General features: G+C 40.2%; 1 protein-coding gene across 2 annotated transcripts in view; it reads left to right on the top strand.

The window, feature by feature from the left end:
* The window catches only part of LOC102065418 (glypican-5), a 366,403-nt gene that overhangs the window by 117,434 nt on the left and 224,295 nt on the right, over nucleotides 1-24,674 (top strand). The window contains exons 4-6 of one of the 2 annotated variants that reach the window (XM_074546779.1): nucleotides 7,760-7,890; nucleotides 12,153-12,212; nucleotides 13,729-13,854. In XM_074546779.1, coding sequence (XP_074402880.1) covers nucleotides 7,760-7,890; nucleotides 12,153-12,212; nucleotides 13,729-13,854 — 317 coding nt within the window. The remainder of the gene's footprint in view (nucleotides 1-7,759; nucleotides 7,891-12,152; nucleotides 12,213-13,728; nucleotides 13,855-24,674) is intronic. The other variant, XM_074546780.1, reaches the window with a different exon arrangement.

The raw sequence follows: 24,674 nt of genomic DNA, 5'->3' as shown, positions 1-24,674 counted from the left end.
AAGGGGCTCTCAGGCAGAGATATGAGACTAGGAGCAACAGTTCTGTACTAGGAAAATTAAAAATACAAAAGCAATAGTACAAACAAAAACAAACCACTGCCAGAGTCAGAACATGCGACAGTGTTCACAGGGGTCTTAGGATGAGGGGAGAGACGAGGATCTGACTCCATGTTTCAGAAGGCTTGATTTATTATTTTATTATATATATTATATTAAAACTATACTAAAAGAATAGAAGAAAGGATTTCATCAGAAGGCTGGCTAAGAATAGAAAAAGCAATAATGAATAACAAGGGCTTGTGACTGAACAGAGTCCAAGCCAGCTGACTGTGATTGGCCATTAATTAGAAACAACCACATGAGACCAATCCCAGATGCACCTGTTGCATTCCACAGCAGCAGATAACCATTGTTTGCATTTTGTTCCTGAGGCCTCCCAGCTTCTCAGGAGGAAAAATCCTAAGGAAAGGATTTTTCAGAAAAGATGTCTGTGACAAGAACAGTCCCTGTCCCCTGTGTGCCAGGGGGTGTCCCAGCCCCATCCCATGGGGGCTCAGCCCTCCTGCAGTGCCAGCTGTGGCTCTGCTGCAGCAGGGATCCTGCACAAGGGGGGAGTTTTCCTCTGCAGCTCCAGGGCTGCTGCAGATGGGCCTGGGCTCCCTCTGGCCATGCAGGGCAGCAGAAAGCTGCTCCTCTGGCAATGCAGGGGGCAAAGGCTGCTGTGCTGTGCCAGGCTCAGATTGGATCCAGGTAGGAATGCTTGGCTCCTCCCCTGGGCGGGGCATCTCCCCATAGGATGCTGGGATTGGCTCAGCCCTGCAGGGACACTCAGTGGCCATGGACAGCAGAGATCTCCTGGAGGGAGGGTTGGCTGGGGGAGAGATGAAGAAACAACTGCCCCATGGACAGCAGAGAACTGCCCCAGCTCTGACAGATGGGGATAGAGCGCACGCACCCAGCTGCACCTTTCAGCCTTGTACTTGGTTATTGAACCTTTGAAAAGCAAACTGGGAAGAGTTTTTCTTTGTTACATTTTAAGCTTGCAGTGATAAAAGAAATTCCAGGAATATTTGGATAATTGCATTCCCTTAAGAATGGGTATAAATAGTAAACACAATACAAGGCAATATTATTTCGATATACTGTAATGAATTTGAAAAGTTATTGAAAGGAAATTTGAATAAAATCTTTTAATTGATTTTGTTACGCTATCTTTAAAGTCACCTAATTTTTCTGAGAGCTCTTAAAATCGCTCACTTGGATTGGCTCCCAGTGGAATTTTCTTTTCATGCTAGATTATTGTAATTAATTATAAAATTGTGCTTAACCTCTGTAGGTTGCCAATATCTAAAGACAAATGTCACAAGTAACAAAGGCCGGGGAAGATTAGTTCTGAGTCTAGGGGGGATTGTGGAGGAGAAGGGAAGATATCATTTGACCTCTCAGGTGCTGCTGCTATTTTATTGTTTTGGCTTTATAAATAATAACAACTTGTCTTTTCAGCTGGGTAAATATATGTACAGTTAGACCGAAAATGTTTTGAAAAAATCCTGACAAAATAGACAAAGTTACTGACTTGTGTGTGCATAAAAGATTTTACCTCTTGAGATGCACTGTGGATAGTTGGATACACTGAGCAGAAATGTGCAATTTTAAAAGCCAGTGAGAACAGAAAATACCAGCACTGTAATTTATGGTAAGAGTTTGTTAGATACAAACTCGGTAGAATTCTTAAAATGCCTGGTGTCCATGTAAAGTATTTATTTTATATTTTTGCAGGAATTTTTTCCTGTTCTCCCTGTGAACAAGGGCTCTGTGTGTGCATTCAGATGCGGCTTTGTGGCATGCCCAGCACAGGTTATCTCACCACTCTTTGTTAATGGTGTTACAGAACAACACTCCACATTCTCACCATTTGTACTTTTAGCTGGGGTAGAATTTGATTAATTTAAAAAACTGCTGCAGAATTTGTCCACTCCCTGTGACCATTGTTGGTACCTGATAGGATCTCTTCTGCCACAGACAGAACACACAGAACTTTATTTTTTTAAATTTTTTTTATATCATTTTTTAGTATTTAAGTTCTGTGGCTGAATTCTTTGGTGTCCAAGTGTGAAGTCTGATAGAAGGTTTTTCTGCCTCTGAGGAATTCATAACACAATTCTCCTTGGGAGAATCTCTACTATCTAAGGGTCAGCTTCTCTAACTGCCAGATTTCAGAAGATTTGTAGGAAATTATTTTAAATTGGACTATTCAGTAGATTCAAGATGAGAGAGAAGGGAATGCTTCCCTCACGAGTGAAAGCCAACATATTCCTGTAGGAAAATGAACGAATAATCCCTTAGTTTGCTTATGTACTGCTGAACTCTGCTTCCAGCAAAATGCTCCTAATAGGAAACATATTCCAAAAGGGAGAGAATATTTAAAAAAAGACAAAATCAGAAGTTATTTGCTCTCTTGTCTGATTTTGTTCAATAAGGTAGAGGCAGTGGCAATGAGCCATGAGCCCTGACTTGCATTTTATCATATGGGCCCCCACTTGGTTTTGGAGCACTGGAAATCAATGTTTTACAGCAATGCTTTGGTAGCAGGTGACAGCCACCCCAAGGAGAGAATTCTGTCTTTCCAGAGTAAACTCTGGTTGATGCTTGGACAGCATAAAGTCACAAGTGATACTGGTTGGTTTGTTTTCCTCTGGGTGATGGAGTGATGCAAGGACATCTCTGACCCTGAGCAGTGAGAGCCCCTGGTGAACATGCAGGTCTGAAAACTCAGACATCATTTCCCCAGAATTCAGCGTTTCTCACTCCCTCCTTTCACTTTGTCCAACTCCAGGGCACACAGGGAATATTGCTGTGTCTGCTCTGGGTGCCCTGACCCCCAGGGCAGCACTGACTCTGACCCTCATCCATGGAGAAAGTTTCCCACACTTCAAGACAGACTGGAACCCACAAAAGTGTGAAATAGATTACAGAGAGCAGTGCAGGTGCATCACTGGGTGAGAAATTGAGGGTTTGGGGTTTTTAGTGTGTTGTGGATAGCAGCAAGATGGAGGGCACAGGGTGTTGTCCTGGGTTTCTTCTTCAACTTCTTCTTCCTCCTTCTCCATGGGTTTGGGTGGCATTTTGTGATTGGGCAGAAAAGTCTGCACTGGGGGCTCTGTGGGATCAGTTATTGGGTTAAAAGGGAAAATAATCCAGGTGTCAGCTCTTAATTGGACAGTTTAGTCTTAGGAGACCTTGTACCAAGAGATTGTTGGCCATTTTGTGCCTTCTAATGAAAAGCTGCTGAACTCACAGCAGTGAGACTGTTTTACTGATTAGAAATAATAAACACCTGGGTCTGAACATGAAACTGCTGTCTGGAGTGCCTTCAATGCAGAGCAGAGAAACCCATAGCTGGGACCCCCACATCAATTCAAACTTGGCATCTGGAACCTGGGTTAGACCAAACTCCAGTCCTGCTTTGGAGGGTGTTTGTGGCACCTGTGGGGCACAGCAGGGCTGGGGATGCCATTTGGCAGAGGGGATCTACAGAGCTGGGCTGGGGACAAATCCAGGCACAGAAACCTGCAGGCAAATGTGTTGTGGTGGTGTTGGGTCCCCAGGATGAGGTGAGAGATGAGAATTTGACTCCAAGTTCTCAGAATGCTGATTTATTATGATATGATATTAGAAATGCTATACTAAAACTATACTAAAGAAAGAGAAAGGAGACATCAGAAGGCTTAACAAGAATGAATAATAAAAACCTGTGACTGACCAGAGAGTTCAACACAGTGGCTGTAATTGGTCTTTAATTAAAAACAATTCACATGGAACCAATCAAACATTCACCTGTTGGTAAGCAACCTCCAAACCACATCCCAAGCAATCAGATAATTCTTGTTTACATTTTTTTCCTGAGGCTTCTCAGCTTCTCAGGAGAAAAATCCTGGTGAAGGGATTTTTCAGAAAATATCGTGGTGACACAAACGTGTCAGCATTTTAATAATAACAACTCAAAGCCCATCACTGAGAAAATCTTGCACTTTAAAACACTAATCTTCGCATTACAAACTCAAAGAAAATTACTGTTCTGGACTAGTGAAAAGGTCTCCTGCTTTAGAGAGATAAGATTCTCTTGGTACCCAGAAGGGCATGACATTTTTTCCCATGTTTGATTATATCAAATGTATTAAATTTGACCTCAGCGGTTAAGGTTACCTAAGCTGTAAGAGTTCAGGAAGATTCTGGATGAGAATTTTTCCATTTATTTTGTTAAGCCTCTGTAATAATTGTAAATAGTCATTCTTTTAAATAACAAATAGTAAGAGGTCAAAAATGTGTGTATATGATTCTGCTTTTCATTATCAAGAAGAATTCACAGCAGAAAAAAAATGTAGCTAGGGCTGGAAAAACAGATACTTAAGAGGAATCATTCCTGTGTAAGAAAAAAGCTTTAATATGAATAAAAATGTTAGAATTGTGAAACATGATTGATAATTCAGAAATTAATGAGGCAGGGGAAATACCAGTTTTCAGCTGTAGGTGTTCACTGTTAGTGCTTAAATATGGCAGAGAGAAGAGGAATGACATGAGAGTCCTGCCATTGATGAGGGATGATTTTCTGTCAGTTTGTAATTTAAGATTGGCAGACTTATTTTAAGTTTAAAAATCCAAGAAATTGGCTCAGTCATTCTTTATGTTGATTCCTGGTTATTCCTATGCGTACACCCTAAAATTAGGATTTTAAAATAAAAAGTAATTAATTTAAATTTAAATAAATTTATTTAAAAATAATTAGTTTAAAATTAATTAATTTAAAATTTTGTTGATTAATTTGACATTCCAGTTTACAGTGGAATGTAAATTCCACTGATTTTCCTGTGGATGATGGTTGATTCAGGAGCTCAACTTAGGATGGGAGGGAAACTCTGTGGCCCTCACTGTTAACACACAGGGAACTTGCAGCACTATTGCAGTTCTAGAAAACAGCTTTTTGGGTTTTTTATGGTGTGCCTCAATGCCTTTCAATTTACACAACACTACCTTGTTTTTTATAAATCACCCATCTGGAAGCTGAGATGGTTTTTCGTACATGAGTGTTCTCATTTGTGCCATCAGCTTTGTGACTGCTCAAATCAGCTGGTAAAATTCAGGCTTTTCTGTTGGTTTATTTTACAGAAAAATACACATGATGGTGAGATGTGAAAATTAGCCCACATTAAAAAGAATAAATTAAAAGTCAGATTTTTGTTTAACTCATTCAGAATCTGGAACAAATATGGGAACAGGGATAACCCCCAAGGGGGGCTGCTGGGACTGCCTGGCCTGGCACCAGCTGGGCTGAGAATGGGACTATGTGACAAAAGAAGTGTTGTTTGCCCTTTTATTTAACAACTTTTTTCTAAATGGAGTAGAACTAGTTAAAATTTTCTGCTGAGAAATATTTTTTTCCATCAAATATGTGTGGTTTTGTTTGATATGCTGGAAACTGTTACTACTGCTTAAAAAGGAAGCCCTGAAGTAGAGGTTTGGCATAGGAAATACTGAAACCTGGGCAATCTAAAGAGTCATTTCTGTAGTATCAAAAATTCCAATCAAAACAAAGTTGGTGTTTTCACTTGGATGCTTAAACTGTTGATTTGCAACAGAAATGATGACTTCAGTATCTTTGAATCTTCTTTCAGGAAAAACAAGAAATTGGGAGTTCTCCATTGATCATGTATATGAGAGCCACATTGCTTGTGCAAGCCACTCTGATTTGAGTGGGTAAAAACCTTCTCAAATGCATAGTGACAAGATGTGAGGTGTATGTAATTTGAAGACATGAACTTTAGTGCCATGATGGAATCTGAGATGGATTTTGCAGAGACCTTGGCTGGGAATTGGGGTCTGTGTGCTGCGGGGAGCTGGGCAGCCTGGGGTGCAGGGCAGAAAGCATCCTGTGCAGGAATGTGCTCCAGCTGTGTTGTACCCTCTGTCCACTCTGAAGGGTTCAAAAGGCTTTTTTGTTTGGTATTTTCATTTGCATAGAGTGTTTTTTTTTCCTTTTCATAAGTTTGGAAGGGACTGAAATGGACTATTTGGTTTCCCAAAGTTGTGTTTTAAACCAGTACTGTGCTAGTCCCTGGTGTGACCAGAGCAGTGTACACAGTGCCTGGTGTTGAGTGAGGCAGCTGCTCCCACCCTGCTGCTGGACATGTGTCACGATTAATCCAGTATTTTCCCATCCAGCTGCTGCAGTTTTAGCTTCTTCACAGCATATTATACTGGGCTGGGCTGGAAATCAAACAACTAAAGCTGACTGTCACTGTCATGCCCGCAGAACTTCCAGTTCTGCACATTGTTTGTTATCTCAGAGGAGGATGTCTGAGCTTCACATAATTGTGGTTCTCCTGGAAGAAATGGGCTAAGGCAGAGAAAATTGTCCTGTGCTGGTGCTGACATGTGTGTGATAGTGGTGCAAAGGGACAGAAAAGGTACCTGGAGTCACCTGTGTGTTGTGGTACTGTGGGTCCCCAGGATGAGGTGAGAGATGAGAATTGACTCCAAGTTCTCAGAAGGCTGATCTATTATTTTATGATATATGATATGATATGATATGATATGATATGATATGCAAATTATATACTAAAACTGTACTAAAGAAAGAGAAAAGAGACATCAGAAGGCTTCACAAGAATGAATAATAAAAACTTGTGACTGACTGAGAGAGTCTGACACAGCTGGACTGGGATTGGTCATGAATTTAAAACAATTCACAGGCTGGGTAAACAACTCTCCAAATCACATTCCAGAGGAGCAAAACATGGCGAAGCTGAGATTTCTCATCTTGCCAGGAGAAGAAATCCTGGCAAAGGGATTTTTCATAAAATACCATGGTGACACCTGTGGGTGAAACACTCAGCAGACTCATGAGGGTTCTAGGGCTGCAGGAAAGGGCACAGAGCAGTCAGAATCCATCTCACCCTGGCTGGTTGCTGTGGGACCTTGAGGAAGGGGTGCCAAGCCCAGGGCTGTGTCGGATGGTGGATTCTGTGATTCAGGTCATTGGTGCCATGCTCAGAGCAAGATTCCCTCTGTGGTCAATTTGTGTTTGTTTGGGGATTTAAGTGTGGGTAAAACACCACAGGGTAAATCCACATTGGTGGATTAGAAAGGGAAGGGACTTGTCTTCCTCCTGTCACTTAAAGCTGTTACAGCAAATAAATGTGTCAGGATACATGAGCAGTGTCAGATCCACAGTGCAGAAAGGATAAACACCAGCCTGCTTTCTCCTGGACTGAGCCTAAATCCCTGGGGAGGCTTCAGGAGGGGCAGTGAGGACTGAGTGATGTTACATGGCCTGGTTACAGGCTGGAAGAATTGGTTATCTGCTGATTACAAGCCCTTCAAACTCTGGATAGACTCTGCTTTTCATGCATGAGGCAGATATTCCACCAAAATCCGTGTACCTTTGAGCTCCAGGTATGTTTCTGAATCAAAGTTTAGTTTGCCAATACTTCACCAGTCACCACTTCAGCTCTTCCAAGTGTGCTGTAGTGCAAGTACCCACTGGGAAATCCATGGCTGCTGACTTTCTGCTGTTCTTTGCCCTGCCATGGAATTTGCTCCCTCTTTTGCAAGGCACTTGTTCCCAGCTGCTGGAAGGAAGAATCCTTTCACAATATCTCGTGCAGCGAACACAGACTGCAGGGAACAGACTTTTGTGGGGTTGGAAATCCTTTTTTTTTTTCACTCACATCCTGTTTCACTTTGCCTCCCTTTCTCACAGGTTGATAAAGTGTGTGGACAGCCCAAACAGCAAGAGGGGAACCTGTCATCAGCCAGTATTGTGCCAGTGAAGGAGGTGACTGGAACCCAGACATTTATGATGGCCCACACCAGCCTGAACAACAGGAGAAGGTAACCCTGGGCTGCAATTGCTTTGAAACAAACCCTCAGCTCATCATTTGTGCTGTTCTTGGCACTGCTCAAGGCAAAGCCACAGCTCTGTCACCTCCTCTGTGTGCTGTCCAGCCACAGTCACACAGGGGACACTGTGGGTCACATTGTGGGTCTGTCCAAGAACGGCCAGGCTTGGTATCCTTGCTTAACACCAAGGTGTTTGTTATTTCCAGAATCTTTCAATGAAAATGGTGAAAGCTTTTCCTCAACAAAGTCTGAGGAAACTATTTCCACAGCTGAGTGCTTAAAATGTACCTGCCCAGGTCTGTAAGGACATGAGCTTACCCAGGGGCAGAAGGGGGAAGGAGGAAGGGGTTGGAAAGGAAAAATTCATTGCCCTGACACCAAGTCAGTGCCTGATTGCCCTGGACTGGGCAGGAGTGATAAAATCCTTTGGAATCTCCTTGATTTGTTGCATAACAAAGAGCTGAAGGAGTTTTTTAGTCTTCTTGTGACCTTCTTGACTCCTATTCTTCATATGAGACACCTGCATCTGAGCCTTGCCACTGGGCTGGGCAGGAGTGTCCCTGCTTCCTCATCTCCCGAGTTCTTCTGTCCCTTCACCTTGTGTAGCTCCTTCTGTACATTCTAGGAGAGGATTTTTCCACAATCCCTCTCACAATACATGAGTAGATGTCGGAGCAAGTTGCCCATAAACTCCCATTGCCTGTTTGTGGCTGGCCCCTTGTCCTCTGTAAGAGCAGAGTTAATGTGGAACAAGCCCCATCACTGGAGTTGTGCTGGGCTTACCTCTGCCCAAAAGCAGCATTAAACTGCCCAGGCAGCCTGTGTGTATCTCTGCTGGGCAAGTGGATGACTTGAGCAATGTTAAAATTGTAAAATGTTAAAATTTCCACAGTCTGCGTTCTGGTGTTTCAGTTGTGAACATGAGATTTTTATCCATTTCTGGTTTAATTCTCAGCTTGCATGAATGGAACAAAGAGATAAAAGTAATAACAGCAAGAAAAGTGTTTTGGGTGATAGTGATAATTTTTTTTTTATCCTTTTGTAATTGAAAGGCAAACCATAACAGTTTGTGCTAGTGCTTGGAGTTAATCAATTTTTACCATGCAAATCAGAAAAAGGGAGCATTACAGACATCAAATTAATGACTTCAGCAACAAAAATCCAAAGAACAGTTGTAGTACAATTATTGAAATAGGCTTTTAACAGCACAGAGCCCTGGGCCATCTTTTGTGTAACTCACTGACTTGGCTGGGGCTTAACACTGGCAGCCCAAAAGCCAGAACTGCCAACCTGTCAACAGGTGATCTCTTAAAAAGTTGCAGATTTGTGTCTTCAATGGCATGAATGCTGCTCTTTCTCACCTGATGATCTGCTTGCTCCCCTTCCCCACCATCCAGAATTATTGGTATATTGACCTTTTAAAATGGAAGGCTTGTAAATGGAAAAGAAAATTGCTCTAAATTGGAAAGTTTGCTAGAATTAGTCTGCACACTAAAAATTAATTTATCCAAAAAATCTAAACTAAGTCCCTGCTTATAGAATTAGCATGAAAACTTACTGAATTACAGTGTTGATAGGTATTGTGGAGAGCCTGTGCACCAAAAATGAATGATGGAAATATGCCATAAATAGCAAGAAGTGGAAAATCTGAAGCTATTCTCCACAACTTCCTATAAAACACATTGCTTGAAGCTTGTACTTCTGCTTCTTGGAAACAATTGTGAAAGCATAGAGTGAAAGACACAGTGGTTGGCAGCATCACTGCGTTATTCATTCTCCATCATTTAATCACATATGACATCAATAAAAAATCAATTTAAGGTAATAAAAATCTGTAATACATGGGTTAAATAATTTCTGCAGTGGGTTGTGTAAAATGCACTTGGAGTGACAGAAAATTGCTACAGGGGAACCAGATGATGAGAGTAATTACATGAATCTTTGGTGAGGCCGCTCCTTGTGGTGGTGCTGGGAAAGGGAGAGCAGTAATGTCATCTCTGTCAGTTCAGGTGCAGGGCCAGGGTGGTTTGTACTAGCACTGAGTCTGTCTGGAGGTCTGGCTGAGGGACATCCTTCCAAATGATCCTGTAATCCCAGGGGAGGCTGGCACTGACTGCAGCCTTTTAGGGTAAGGAGGGGAAAGAGAAGGAATGAGCCAACACTCCCCAAGTGAACAGAAAAGCTGTGGCTTGTTCCCTTGTGTGTCAGAGCATTCCTGAGCTCAGAAAGAGCCTCTGTGGAGGAGAAACCACTACCGAGTGGCCTCTCCTGTGTAGTGCAGAACCTGCTCGAGGTGCCCTCAGAGCCCCAGTGCCAGACAGCTGCAGGTGGGTGTTTGCTCCAGGGTGCTGGGTCTCTCTCTGCCAGGCCATGGGAACAATCAGGATCCTTTTCCTGGAGCTGGAGAACCTCTGGTTTCAGCTGAGGAGCAGAGCCAGGGCTGCTGCTGCAGGACAAGTGAGGTTGTTCCATGGTGTCCCTTGGCCTGAGCTGTTCTTCATTGGGATTTGTTTGGGGTCTGGCTGCAGCCAGCCCTCCTCACCCTTCTCTCTGCTGCAGGGTCTGCACACAGCAACTGGATCCTCTTTTGCAGCAGTTGAACCCTTTTCTTCTCCTCTGACTCTCATGGGTTCCTGGGAGATTTCCCATCTCTCCTGATTTTACTCTGCATTCCGTTCCTGCATATTTTTTGTTATGCATCACTTAAGTGTCAGGGACAATAATGAAAGAAGCTGAAACTTGAATAAATGTTGCATGATCTTGCAAGAAACCATTTCCTATGATTAAACTGGCAAGCATAAAATTGATTATTATTTTTTTTACCATTACACAATCGTAGTCAGGGATTAACTGAAACTGGCAGCGTTGCTGCTGGAGTCATTTTTTTAATGTGGAGGTTACTATAACATGTAATAGAGATGACAAGAAAATTGAAACCATATGATGGTGCAGGGAATGGAAATGGCATGTAAAGAATCTCAGTAAATTGGAATGTTATTGCTGAGTTCAGCACAAAGAGCTGTTCTGGTCAGGGTCTGGTCTCCCAGCAAAGCTGAATACCTGCCTTTAGCATCTCTGCTCCATGGAACATTTCAAACCACTAAACACTGCTTACAGAGCTGTATATCAAACATCTTCAACAAAGAACTAGAAAAATTTAGGTCCCTGACTAGAGAAAGAAGGCTTTGAAATTTTATTTTGTTGGGATTTCTTTATGCCATGAATTTGCAGATCTTTTAAATCAACAGTTTAGGAATTCCTTTGGGAATGTTTAGAGTCAATGATATCTATTTCATTTAAAATAAACTATCTGTTGGGTCAGACATCACATGGTTTTATTAACATTTGAGTAATAAAGTGCTAGTACAAACCAGATTATTAATGTCAGATGCACGTGAACTTTGGTCAGGGCTGAAGTTTCAGTTGATTCAGATACAAATTTTCATTTGTTTTTTTTTGAGTGGCTGTGTTGGAGTTCCTGCAGGCAGGTGCCACTCCCCTGATGGCCAGGGCAGGTCCCTGCTGTCCTGTGGCCACTTCTGCCATCAGTGCCATGGCTGAGATTGCAGAGCTGCATCCTCTGGGTGTCCTCAGGCTGCTCTTTCCACTGAGAACACGAAATAATCACCAGGGTTATTGCCACAGTTCTTCCCCCACAGTAGCCTGAAGTCTGTGTCTCCAGTTTGCAGAGCTGGTGTTTTTTTCAGTGGTGGAATCCCAGAACAGCAAAAATACCTGTGTTTATATTATTTATTAACAGGCAGTAAATTGCTCATTGTACCAGAACATGAATGCTACTGGTTTGTATCCCCCTCCCCATGGTTCCCATCCTAAACTGTTTGCCATTGTTTTCTTGTACAGCTTCATGTATTTACAGCCCTTCCATTTGGTATCAGTTACACTTAATTTAAGTACCACTGAATTTATTTTCAGCTTTCTGCTGCGTGCATTGCATTTGTAATTCTGCTCTTACTTGAAAATGATTGTGACAAATAGTCTCTGTTGTACTTTTTTTCCAGTATTGAATTGACATTTTTGATTGCATGTATACTTGGCAAAAGTCTCATGATAATTTTCCTCTTTATTTATTTTCTTATAATGTCCTATGCATGTGCTTGATGACCTTTCCTTCAAATAATTTTTTGCTTTTCTCTTTTGTTTTTCATTTCTTTTCCTCATTTGCCTGAATTCCTGCCTCTCCCCTACTCCCCAACCTCTCCTGATTGATGCCTATTCTCCCTGGCCTATTCCAGTTCTCTGCCTCTGAAAGCTTCAAAGAATGACAAATCAAGAAGTTTGAAAAAAATCTCTCGGTAAGAATGAAAACAAGGTGACATCCTTTGTTGTCTCTACACCTAGCTCACCTCCAGCTGTAATCTGGGAGCTGGAACACTTTTGATTTTTTACATTGTGGGGCACTGGGAAACTCTACATTTTCCCCCCCTAGTGTGTTCGTTTTATAATGATGAAAAGTAAATATTTTCACTCAGTAAGACTGAGATTTTGAACAGAGAATTCTGCATTTGCTAAGACACTGCTTTGAAATGTCAGAGCCCCACTCTGCTGAGGAGGCAAAGGAGTTTAAACCTCTAGAGCTGAGCTGAGTAAGGCAAGCTTCAGGCTCCTAAAAGGGTGCTGGTTTCCTCTTTCAAAGACTCTGATTTAGAACCTGTCAAATCTTTGGCATCTGTGCTTCCTTTTGGAACTGATCCTCTTAGCTTGTTCTGGCTGGGTTTGGCTTTGCTCTAGGAATACTCAGAGCTCATATTTGTGAGTTGGTACTCCAGAGGTAAAAATGCTGATTACCTCATTGTAAGCCCCTAAATTCCTGCTTTTTTTCTTTGCTTTAAATCCCAGCTTTCCTGCTCTATTAGGCTCAGTTAGTTTCTTAGGAGCATGAGACGACCGATTTATCTAGAGCAGGATTTCATCACAGAAGGTAAATGGGATGGTTAAACACTTTTGAGATGGTATAAAGAAGGTATAAAGGTAGCTGTGGGGAGAGATGGCATGGATAGATATTTCCCAGTGGGGCTGGATGTTGTTTGAAGCACCTGCTGCTGCTGAGGAGAGATAAATCCTGTGGTTTGTGCTGAGCTCCATCCAGCTGTACCCAGGCTCCTCTCCAGTGTTTGAAACCCTGCAAACCAGGAGAGATAAATCCTGTGGTTTGTGCTGAGCTCCATCCTGCTGTACCCAGGCTCCTCTCCAGTGTTTGAAACCCTGCAAACCAGGAGGAATCCTTTGGGCTCCCCAGGGCAGCTCTGAGACAGGCACAGAGCTCAGGATGGCTCCAGCTCAGTCTGGGTCCTGAACCTTGTAACACAACAAACAGGAGCTTCTAAAGCAGTGCAGCAGGGTAATTCCTCACGGGGCTGAGTTAACATTTGCTATTTTAGTTTGTTTTTATGGCTACGTCAGCCAGGTATATGTCATAGGTATAATCAGATTATAAAAGAGGCAGCAGTTTGCCCTCAAGGCATTTTTCCATACACACTGTCTGTACTGGCCATGCCTTTTATGATGATGTTTTCTCAGTGTTTTTTAATCTGTTTATAATAAAGAGTAGATGTAGCCTTTTTTCACATTTAGTGAGAAACACATTAACACCATGTGTTAAAAGCACCCTTTAGGTGAGTAATTATGTGTATTGACACCAGACTAAGTAAAATTGGATCTATAAGGAGTAAAAATACAGTAGAAGTAGAAATTAATTCAGATTACTTATTTTCTAAAGCCTTGATGTGATGGAGGGTTGGGCTGGCAGGGGGTTTAACTGGGTGCTGAGTTTGCTGTTGTGTTGTTAAATGTGCTCTTCCTGCCTTGCAGAGAATTCATCAGTTACATGAAGAGGTCCAGAACCTTTTATGCCTCCATAGCAGAAAGGCTTTGTGATGGAGACCTGGTGATGAGAGACAGCTCAACCTGCTGGAATGGAGAGGATGTTGTGGAAAGGTAAAGCTCTAAGTAAAAATTTGCTGGCATGCTGTAGTGGTTTTGGTTCACCAATTAGAGATGTTACCAATTTTAGATTTCCCAGCCAATGCACCAGTGACTGTGGTGGCTTCAGTGATGGTCACTTCCTACTGGAGACAAGATTAGGGGAAAGGAAAAGCAGGCTCAAAACTTAAAAGAGTATAAAGAAAATGTTGTTAACAGCTGTTGGGACCCAGGACATTCCTCTGGCTGCCCTGGAGGACTCCAGACGCTGGCAAGAGGCTCAGAGACCTTGGCATGGAGTCAAAAACACCTGTGCCTTTGATTTTAGCCCATGGAAACAATTACCAACTTTGTGTGAAGAGTTACACACCACAAGGGTTTGAGTAGAATGATAGTTAATTTGTCACAGGGTGAAAAAGTAGAATTTTGGGGTTTTAGAATGGGAATTCAAGAGGCAAGATGGAGGAATCTGGGTGTGTTCTGTTCTTCTCCTTCTTCTTTTCCTTCATCTTCTGCTGTGATGGGCAGAAACAACAACTAAAATTAAAAAAAAAAAGTAGGAAGAATCAAAACAAAGCCTTCAGAACACTTCTCCTCCATCCACAACTTCCCTAAATTCCTCCCATGCAAAACCAGGACAAATGGTGAAAAAAAGTCTCTTCACATCCTTCTGATGGTTCAGCAGCATTCTAAGGCACTGCTGTAGGTGCTCTGCAGGGACCTTTCCAGTTTCCCAGCTAATTTTTTTCCCCTCTGTATTTTATCAGTGCCTTTCCCATCACCCTTCAGACTCTAAACTGGAATATACACTTGCATTTCCACGAGCTAAAATTGTTGCTGTCATTTCTTTTAGTCTGTATAACATGAGGCTACATCACCCTGAGGAGAAAAGAGATGTTTAGAACAAAATTCAGTCTTTACTATCACTGTCAAAGTATACATCAGTTTTTGCAGTGAGAGCTGCTTGGAAGTGTGCCAGTGAATGTTCTCCAAAAATTTCTTTTTTTTCAAACCAGAGTAGTTCTATGGGATTGTGTTGGCTTTCATTGATGTTTCTTTTTGAAGTGGATTTTGTGGTCTGTAGCAATTACAAAAGATAAAGTTCTAGTGTTTCTGTTTTCTTGCTTTAAAGCAGTTTTCATGGTCACAAGTTTGCTTGTAGGAACTTACTCAACAATTCCAACATGGAGCAGAGATGTGACCCTCACTGTCTGTGCCATTCATGGGGGTTCTGACTCCCACACGGCTCTGCTGAGTTCTCTCATGTGTAAAAAACTTCAGCTTAATTATGTCTGAGCTCTTTGGAGATAAATGCATGTCTAACACATCCAAAAATAATATTTCAATATATTGAAATTAATTCTAGGGCATATGTTTTAATATTTTGGCAATAAAGCAATCTTCCAAATACTGATGTGTAGTGATTGCAATACAGGTTGAAGTTTTTACTGTAAAAGTAATGGAGAGGAAACAGGAAGGATATCAGTATTTCTAATCAATGTTTCTATATCAGAATCTCTTTTGCTTGTGGCGTGTTGCTGCATGCACAGATAACTTTTAGAACAAACAGCTTTCTAGCCAAAAAAAAAAAGAAACCAAGAAAAGCCAAACAAACCCAAATATTTTCTATATCAGTTTCCTGGAGGAGAAAAAAAAAATAAAGTTACTTTTAATTTTTATCTTACTTTGTTTTAAAAAAACCCAAACCACTCAAATTGCTGATACATATGTTTTAGAAAGGCATGAAGGGGAAAGCTGTTGGGACTTTGCCAGTCTGTAACTTTCCCAGAGCTGGAGACACATGAAAAAAATTCAAGGAAATTTTTTTGAAATGAATTGGAAGCAGGGAAAAGACTAATAAGATCCCTTATATTTTGAATTACAAAGGAAAAATAAAGAAAAAAGGAAATCTAAACAGCCTACCCCCAAAGAGGACAGCAGCTAAAACCCTAACCCTACCACCAAACCTGGATATGTGTCTGTAGTTGACATATTAAATGGGCAAGATGGAAAGCTAAAAGGTTAAATTCATGTGTTTAATCAGACAGCTACAGATAGCTAGCTAAATATTAAAATTTATATAAAATAAAAGTTTTATAATTGTATTATAATTTATTTATAAATTTAATATAATTTCTAGATAATATGATTTTATATTAAAATTTGAAATATACATTTAAATTTTAAAATTTTATATTAGGTTCTATATATATTAATATAATCTTAATATAATATTTATAGTATATATAATTATGTTATATAATATATTATATACAATATACAATATTATATAATATATAACATATAACATATAACATATTATATATTATATAAGAATAATATAATTAATTATATAATAATTGATAATAGGTAATTATATATTATTTCTATATAACATATATTATAATATATATAATGTAATAAGTATTTTATATATATGTATATATATGTGTATATATGTGTGTATATATATATGTATATATGTATATATATATATGTATATATATGTATATATATGCTGGCACATTCATTCAGTTGGTAGAGAGGGCACTTGAGATCTGATAAACAGGGTTAGAGTTGTACCTTTTAATTTTAGTTTAGTTCTTTGGATTTTGTTTCTTTTTTGGATTTTAGTTCTTTGGGTTTTGTTGTATTTAAATTATTGTGTTTGCAGGAAAAAGAACTTTGAGCTGCCAGTTAAATACACCATAAAAAGAGATTCCCCCTGGTTTGAGACTCTACCTCTGGCCTGCTCTTCAGAGAACAGGAAGAGATGGCTTTGCTAGGAATCCTCCAGTGTCAGTTCAGGACAAAATTAGAAATACTTGCACTGGGAGTACTTTCTTTCTCTTAATTGCTCTTTTGAGCATCTTGTTCCTGAAGCAAGACTTCATGTAAGAAATCATCCATGCACTAATGAATGGTCTCAGCTTAATGATTGTTGGGCTACAGCCATTTCTAACTTGGATCCTGTGCAGAATTGTTGGATCAGAAGATCAAAGTTTGATTTATTTGGAGTGAAGAAAGAAAAACTGTTCTGAAAATCACTCTGGGCAGTTCTGTGTTTGTTGCCTCTCTGTTTCTAGAGGAAATTTTCTGGTTTCCTAACGAAATGATCTTTTTCTTAATGCCAGTTAGCTTGATCTGAAATATCATTGTTGATGGTAGAAGCAGAAATACTCTGCTGGTCAGACACAGCTTCCCATTGCACAGGAGTCTCCTCAGGTGTGCATGGGTGGATTTTAGCTGCAGTGGATTGCTCTGAATGTGGCACACTTCAGGTTGGTATTGCAGAAATATTTGAGACATGGTGAAGTCTTCATTCCCCTTTCTCCATATCTGCTGTGGTTTTGTAGTGCGTGAGGAGTTCAAGGGTATAAATACACACTCCTGTCACTGCAGAGTGCAGGTTTGATGTGCAGTACCCTAAAGATGTCACAGACATCTTTTATGAAAAATCCTTTCCTTAGGATTTTTCCTCCTGAGAAGCTGGGAGGCCTCAGGAACAAAATGTAAGCAATGGTTATCTGCTGCTGTGGAATGCAACAGGTGCATCTGGGATTGAGTCATGTTGGATGTTTCTAATTAATGGCCAATCACAGTCAGCTGGCTCAGACTCTCTGTCTGAGACACAAGCTTTTTTTATCCATACTTTCTGATTCTATTCTTAGCCAGCCTTCTGCTGAAATCTTTTCTTCTATTCTTTTAGTATATTTTTAATATAATATATATGATAAAATAATAAATGCGCCTTCTGAAAGATGGAGTCAGATCCTCATCTCTTCCCTCATCCAAGAACCCCTGTGAACACCGTCACAGTACCCTGATTTTCTGGGGAACAGGGGAGGAGATATTTTACAGCAACTCTTTTTCCACCTGGAGTCCCTTTTGCAGCAAACTTGGACATGTAAATGGTTCTTAAACCAACTTACCTGGAACAGAAAATAAGGATGTTTTGTATCAGCTAGTGGGGGCTCGCACTTCTTTTCCTTCCTTCCCTTCTTCATTCCTCACCTTGGTTTTTTTGAGGATTTTGCACTGAGAGGGGGGATTATGGGACACTTGTCCATGAGCTTGAACAGATCTTGTCATGGGTTGTTAGGCTCTCAGGGCCTGTGAGAGCTGGCTGAGGAAGGAAGTGGCAAATCACAGTGACTTTTTCTCAGAATGTGTTCCTTCAGAGACTCTCAGTTTTTATGAGTTTAGCACTTTCATTGTCCCCTTTCTCATTTCCTTAGGCTCTAGCAAGCAGCCATCTGGATATGGAAAACAGAGACAGTCATTTAGCCTCAGCTTACTTAAAGCATATTTAACTCCTGTTGTTCTCATGCCATCAGTGTAAACAATTTCTGGTGATCTCCTTGTGACTGTAAACTGCAAAATGCTGTCTCTCTTTTTGTAGCGTTTTTCAGGTTTTAGGGTATTTTCCAGGACTTGGGATGTTCTGTTGGTTTTTGTTCCTTTCTTCCTCACCACATATTTCAAAAAGGTCAAGGCAGGTCCTCACCATGACCCATGTTGGAAAAAAGGTGTGAAGAAAAGTGACAGAAGTTAATGATGTTTGTACATGGTATCTAACCCACAGATACTTGTTTCTGACCATTTGCCTGGATTTAGTCTTTGTAAGATAAACTGATAAATCTCTATGCTTAAGAACTTTGTTTTTGTTTGTGGGGATGTGAGGCTTGTTTGTTTTGTGGTTTTTTAAAGTGCAGTTATGAAGGAAAGACAATTTTAAGGATTCCAGTCCTGGAAACTATCAACAGATTGATCTCAGTGTAGATATTTCATTAAATGTAATTATGTGCCAGCTATTGGGAGAAAATGTAACCCCAGAAGGAGCTATGTATTGGATTCTCCAGCCCCAGCCCCAGACGAGAAGTGAATGTGAGTCAGGAGGGAACTTTGTGTGAAGGTACAGAGGGAGCCAGGAGGGCTGTGGTACCACAAAAAAGAGCCCAGGAAGCTTCATGGAAGGCATGAGGAGCTCATTTTGGCAAGGTTTGATGGAATGATTTGTGTCCTCCTGGCCTGGAGTGCTCAGGAGTTTGGGTGACAGATCCTGGTGGGCATATTTTCAGAAAAATCCCATTGTCATATTTCAGAAAAATCCCATTGTCAGGATTTCTTCTCCTGGCGAGATGAGAAGCCTCAGCTTCTCCATGTTTCGGTCCTCTTGAATGTGGTCCTGGAGATTGTTTTTCCAAACATGTGAATTGTTTTTAATTAATGGCCAGTCACAGCCAGCTGTGTTGAACTCTCTGAGTCTGTTACGGGTTTTTATTATTCATTCTTGTTAAGCCTTCTGATGTCCCCTTTCTCTTTCTTTAGTATAGTTTTAGTGTATAATTTATTTTAATATAATATAATAAAATAATATATCAGCCTTCTGAGAACTTGGAGTCAAATTCTCATCTCTCACCTTGTCCTGGGACCTCACAACCCCAAGTCCTGGAGCTCAGGCTGTCTTTGGGTCACTGAGGAACTCTGCTGGCAGCTTCACCCAACCTTTTGCAGCCCAAATTAACTTCTGATACTTTGGTGTTTCTCTCTAAAGATGGATTTTTTCCCACTTTCTGTTTTCAAATTGCACTTGAGGTTGTGTTCTGTGCATGCTATAGTTACATGCTAAATCGCTGAGATTTAGTGAAGTTCTCTGGATTGACTCATGGAGACCCCACTGCTGGTTAGGAATGACCTGATTGTTGGGAACAGTCCTCCTGCTGTGAAATCACTCTCTCATCTTCCTTGCAGTGACAGACTTTACTCTTTTTAGTCAATACTTTAGTTACAGTGATACATCCAGGCAATTAGAATGGATGAGTTGGGTCAGTAGTTCAAAAGCATTTCTGTAAATGCAAATGGACATTTGACTTGCAAAGGCATTTTTTGACACTGCAGCACTCAATTTTTTTTTTTAGGTTGAGGAACTTGAACACAAATAAGTAATTCTTGATTTCAGCATTTCTTCAGATTTGGTACCTACTCAGTGTCTACTTTACTCCTTTGAGCAGAATTCATGAAAGAATAAATCTTGTCATCCAACCACCAGCTTGCTCCAGTGGGACAGTGTTTTGCAGATGCAAAATACTGTAACAGGGACTAATTTGATACTATCATAGTAAGAAAGGAAAGTTTGGAATATTTTTTATTGCATAAAATAATGGACATATTTTTTATTGCATAAAATAATATTCTTTCTTTTGTATGCTTTTTTTATTATTATTCAGAAGGAAAGAACAGCCCTTATTTAGTCAGAAAACTGAAACTTTCCAGTTAAAATACTACAGTATTCAAATAGTAGTGCTCCAATCATTTAAGCTCTTCTTACATGAACAATCTAGACATGGTTAAAGTCTATGGAATATCTCCAAGATAAAGTTTATGTTATTGAGCAGAGTCCAGCAGAGTGACTTTGTACCTTTCCTCTTAGGAAAGGTCACACTCAAAGCCCTGTTGAAAAGATAGAAAGTGAAACTCTTATCTGATCCTTCAGTCTGTCTTAGCCAATGATTCTTCCTGGAGGGAAGCAAAATTCATTTTCTTTCAATTGCAATGGGTATGCAACGCAGCAATACAAACAAGAAGGATAAATCCTATCAAGGCCTGGAGATATTGGGCTGGAAATGTATTCTGCAGAATCCCAGTTAAATGAGGTATCAGTGAGAGTGTTTTTAATGCTGATACACCTAATCCTTTCTCCTAGAACTATAGGGCAGGGTTGGAAGTGTGATGCCTTTGTCTGTTGGATAAAAAGGATTCCCATATGATGTTAGGATTTTAGTATTTTTCAGGACATTGAATTTTTTGGTATTATTTCAAGTTGAAATTGGAGACTTAAAAGTAGCAGTGTATTTTAAAAAAGTAAAGTAAATTGGAAGTGAATTTGCTCATTTTCCTTTCTTCATTCTGTGTCCCAGCTGTGATGAAAACAGCATTTGTAGACTCTGTGGAATGAGCAGGTCAATAGAAAAAAAATCCATTAAATTCTGTGGACTTTGAAGCAGGAATCCATCGGTGTTGTAACACAGCACATCAAATAATAAATTTTACATTTTTCAAACAGAAGGGAATTATGTGAGGAAGGTATTGCTGAGATAAAACCTGTTGCTTAAATGCAAATCTTTTAGTGGAAATGTAAAAAAATTCTGCATAGTTCTCCAGCCTTCCTCCTACCTTGGAATCTTTTTCTGTGTGAAATAATTTAGATATATATTGAAATATATATCTGTATTTGCATACATATATATATATATATATGGTGGTGCAAGCTTCTCTGTAACAGTTCTTGCTTTCCTGACAGATGATTTTTTGAGACAGAGAAGTAGGAATGAGTGTATAGATATATTTCTATATAAATATAAATAAACAAATATCTATTAAACATACACCTTGCAGTTTGATGCAGGTTTTACTGTGCTAGCAGGATGATCTTGCTGTAAATTGTTATTAAGTTAAATTAGGCCTTGGGGTTGGTTTTATTTGTCTTACAGGTACTTTGTATCCAAAGGGCGGAGGAGCAATCTGTTTCTGCTGCTCTCCAAGCCTTAAGTGCCAAAAGACACAAAATAATCTCCTTTTTGCTGGTTTGTATTCCTTGCTGGCAAAGTATCTTTGGTGCAGTGTGATGTGTGTGTGATTTAGCACATCCAGCTGCACACAACTTCTTAGAGAAATTGCTGTGGCAAGGTGGAGTCGATTCCAGAGTTGGAGCTGGAATCAGAGAGAGGCATTTTTATTTTTTTTAGCGGGTTTTCACTGGAAACATGTTGATTCATCAAAATGGGAAAAAAACCACCTGGATTTTGGCTTGGAAGGCTGAAGAGTGTCCCAGGTTGCCAGCAAAGCTGTTGTGTTGTGGGCAGATTGTCACTCTGTGCTGCTGGAGCTGCTCTGGCTGGGAAGGATAAAATGAGGGATAACATGAACCATTTCCCACCATCTTGTATTTGTGGGGTTCCCCAGATGAAGGAAGGAATGATGCATCTGACTCCATGTTCTCAGAAGGCTAATTTATTACTTTATTATACTATATTATGTTAAAGAATGCTATACTACACTAAAGAATACAGGAAGGATAGTTACAGAATGCTAAAAAGATAATAATGAAAACTCCTGACTCTCTCTAGAGCCCTGACACAGCTTGGCCCTGATTGGCCAAAGAGTGAAAACAACTCCCAGCAGAATCCAATGGAACAATCACCTGTGGGTGAACAATCTCCAAACACATTCCACATGAGCACAGCACAGGAGAAGCAAATGAGATCAGAATTGTTTTCCTTTTCTCTGAGGCTTCTCAGCTTCCCAGGAGAAAATCCTGGGCAAAGGGATTTTTCAGAAAATGTGACAGTGACACCATCCCACTGAAGGGTGCTCAGTGTGGAGCTCTGCACTTGGGGCTGGCTGGGCTATAAATCTCACCTTTGGTAAGGAAGGACGTGGAGTGGGCTGACCTTGTTCTCCAGTGTGAAAGCTTTTGTGTTTTCCCAACACAGAGCAGGTAAATCTCTGAAAAGCTGATATTTGTGGCAGAAGAAACCCTACCAAAGTGACTTCCCAGTGGCTTATCTCAGGGTTATTCTCAGGGTTATCTCAGAGTGTTTGCTGGCTCCAGGAAGGTTCAGAGCCATGCCTGTGCTTAGAGGCCTCCATCAGATGAGTAGACACAAAGCATGACAAACGTTAAGTGTCATTTAAAAGTAGTTTAATTTATACAGTGTATATCCCACAGCCTCGCCATATTATTGCTCCAAACCCCTCTGGCTGGCTCTGTCCCTGCCTGGTGTGTACTTTCACCGACCTCCCCAAAAATGCTTTTTAAAATGAGCTTTTCTGTGCTGGGAGTTGGTGGTTTACACACAGCCACAGAAACAGCCCAGTGGATTGATGTGAATAAAGAAAATTAAGAGCTTTGGTGGAAGTTTTGCCTCGCTCAGCTGGTGAGTCAAACCTGAACCTCCCCTGTGTGGGAAATGAATTTGTGAAGAATTCTTAAAGTTTGATAGAAAGTTTACATGCAAATACATTTGTATGCATACATTTACATACAAATACATAAACAAAAGTTTACATACATACATTTACATACAAATATGGGGTAATTTTAGATGATTGGTGTTAAGGTATTTAGAGTGTGGTGTGGCAAAAGTTGATAGGCCAAGAAGTGTTTATAATGTATTGTAACTAGGAAATGATTGGGTTTTGATTGTGATGGTGTGAATTACAACATCTGTATTGTCTCATCCTTCACATGAGACTGAAAATGGAATAAAAGTGTTTAAAACACCTCTCAGTTACCCATCTCTGGGTCAGAAAAGGGCTTGATCCAACACCCTGCTCTGTCCAGACTGCCTCTTGCCAGCTCAGTTGAGTGCTGTGATCATAATTTCAAAGTATTTTCTCACCCACAGTTCAACCAGAGATCTTGGCCCAATAAGATCCATTAATAACCCAGCAGCTCTTTACATTGATCAGTTAACAAACAGAAATGGCACCCAACCTGTCAAAGTGATTGCTGCTAATATTTCACAACTTAGGAACTGTCTGGCTCATCTCTGTGTTATTCAGAATAAAAAAGTGTAAGTATCTGAAATTACCAGCACAATTTTTTTCCCATGTGTTAGATTTAAATTAATTTCTTACAGTGCTTAAGTAGGGAATGTTACATCTTTCTCAGTTCTCTGCTGCATTTATTTCCTTCTTGACCTGGATTTGTGTTTCTTTGAGTCTTTGCTTTGCTTGGTGTGGAAATAATTCTGTTTGTAGAGGTGTTCTGGCAGCCCTGCTCACCTGGGCTTTGATTTGATGAGAGGGGGGAACTGGGGTCTGCAAACATCTCAGTGTCTTTATTGGCAGCAGTCACTGGAGAAACATCTGAAATGCTCCTGAAAGCTGCTGCTGGAAAAGCAAATTTGAGCAGGATGAAAACTTCTCAAAGCTGGCTTTTAAAACCAACAAAATCCCCCGACTATCTTATTTTCTGGGCCAGAAGGAGGCACCACACGAGCTTTCCTGAATATCAAAGAATTCTCAACACTGTTGGTAAATTTACTTCATCCTTTGAGCAGAATGTTGTCAAGTAGAAGAGTTTATTGCTTTGTAAACTCTTCTGGCATTAATGTTGTCCTTTAATTACAATAAATACAAGTAAACATTGAAGTGCATGTTTGATAAATGTGAAAAATCAGAAGTCTTTTTTAAGGAAAAATAGTCCAACATTGCAGATAGTTTAGAAGGCTCTGATGAACTTCATTGACCTGAAGAGACAGGGTTGGTGATAAAGGCCCATCTCTGACTCACCTGTGATTTTTTACTTATTGAAATAATGCCATTTCAAAGCATATTTTAAATAAACAGTGAATAGTTTAGAGTGAATTGTTAAAACTCTTGACTGAACCAAGGAGTTAAATTTGCCTTTCAGCTCATGGATTCACCCTTGGACAAATTAATTTTACAGTGAATAATGTAATGTGGCTGTGGTCTGGATTGTGACCTCATCATTTTCCCAGGGTCATTTTTCAGATAATAATTAAGTTATTTATAAACACATTTATTTATTTACAGATAATATTTATCTATAAATACTCAGTTATTATTTCTGTTCATACCCAGCACTTGGCAGTTTACTTCCACTGAAGAATTTGGGGCATGATTTGAACAATATGTTTGTGGAAACTTAATGTAAAAAAGGCAAATCGTCATTTCTCTTTTTAATAAGTGCACTATTTCCACACACAGAAATTTAAAGCAAGTTATGTATTCCTTGCCCAGCTATGGGAGTCCTTTCAAATTCCTTGCATTAAACTACTTGGGACAAACACTGTAAGTTAACTTGA

Source organism: Zonotrichia albicollis, chromosome 9 (assembly GCF_047830755.1).
Source record: "Zonotrichia albicollis isolate bZonAlb1 chromosome 9, bZonAlb1.hap1, whole genome shotgun sequence".
Lineage (NCBI taxonomy): Eukaryota > Metazoa > Chordata > Aves > Passeriformes > Passerellidae > Zonotrichia > Zonotrichia albicollis.
The sequence above is the reverse complement of the archived record's forward strand: the minus strand, read 5'-3'. Positions and strand labels throughout refer to the sequence as shown.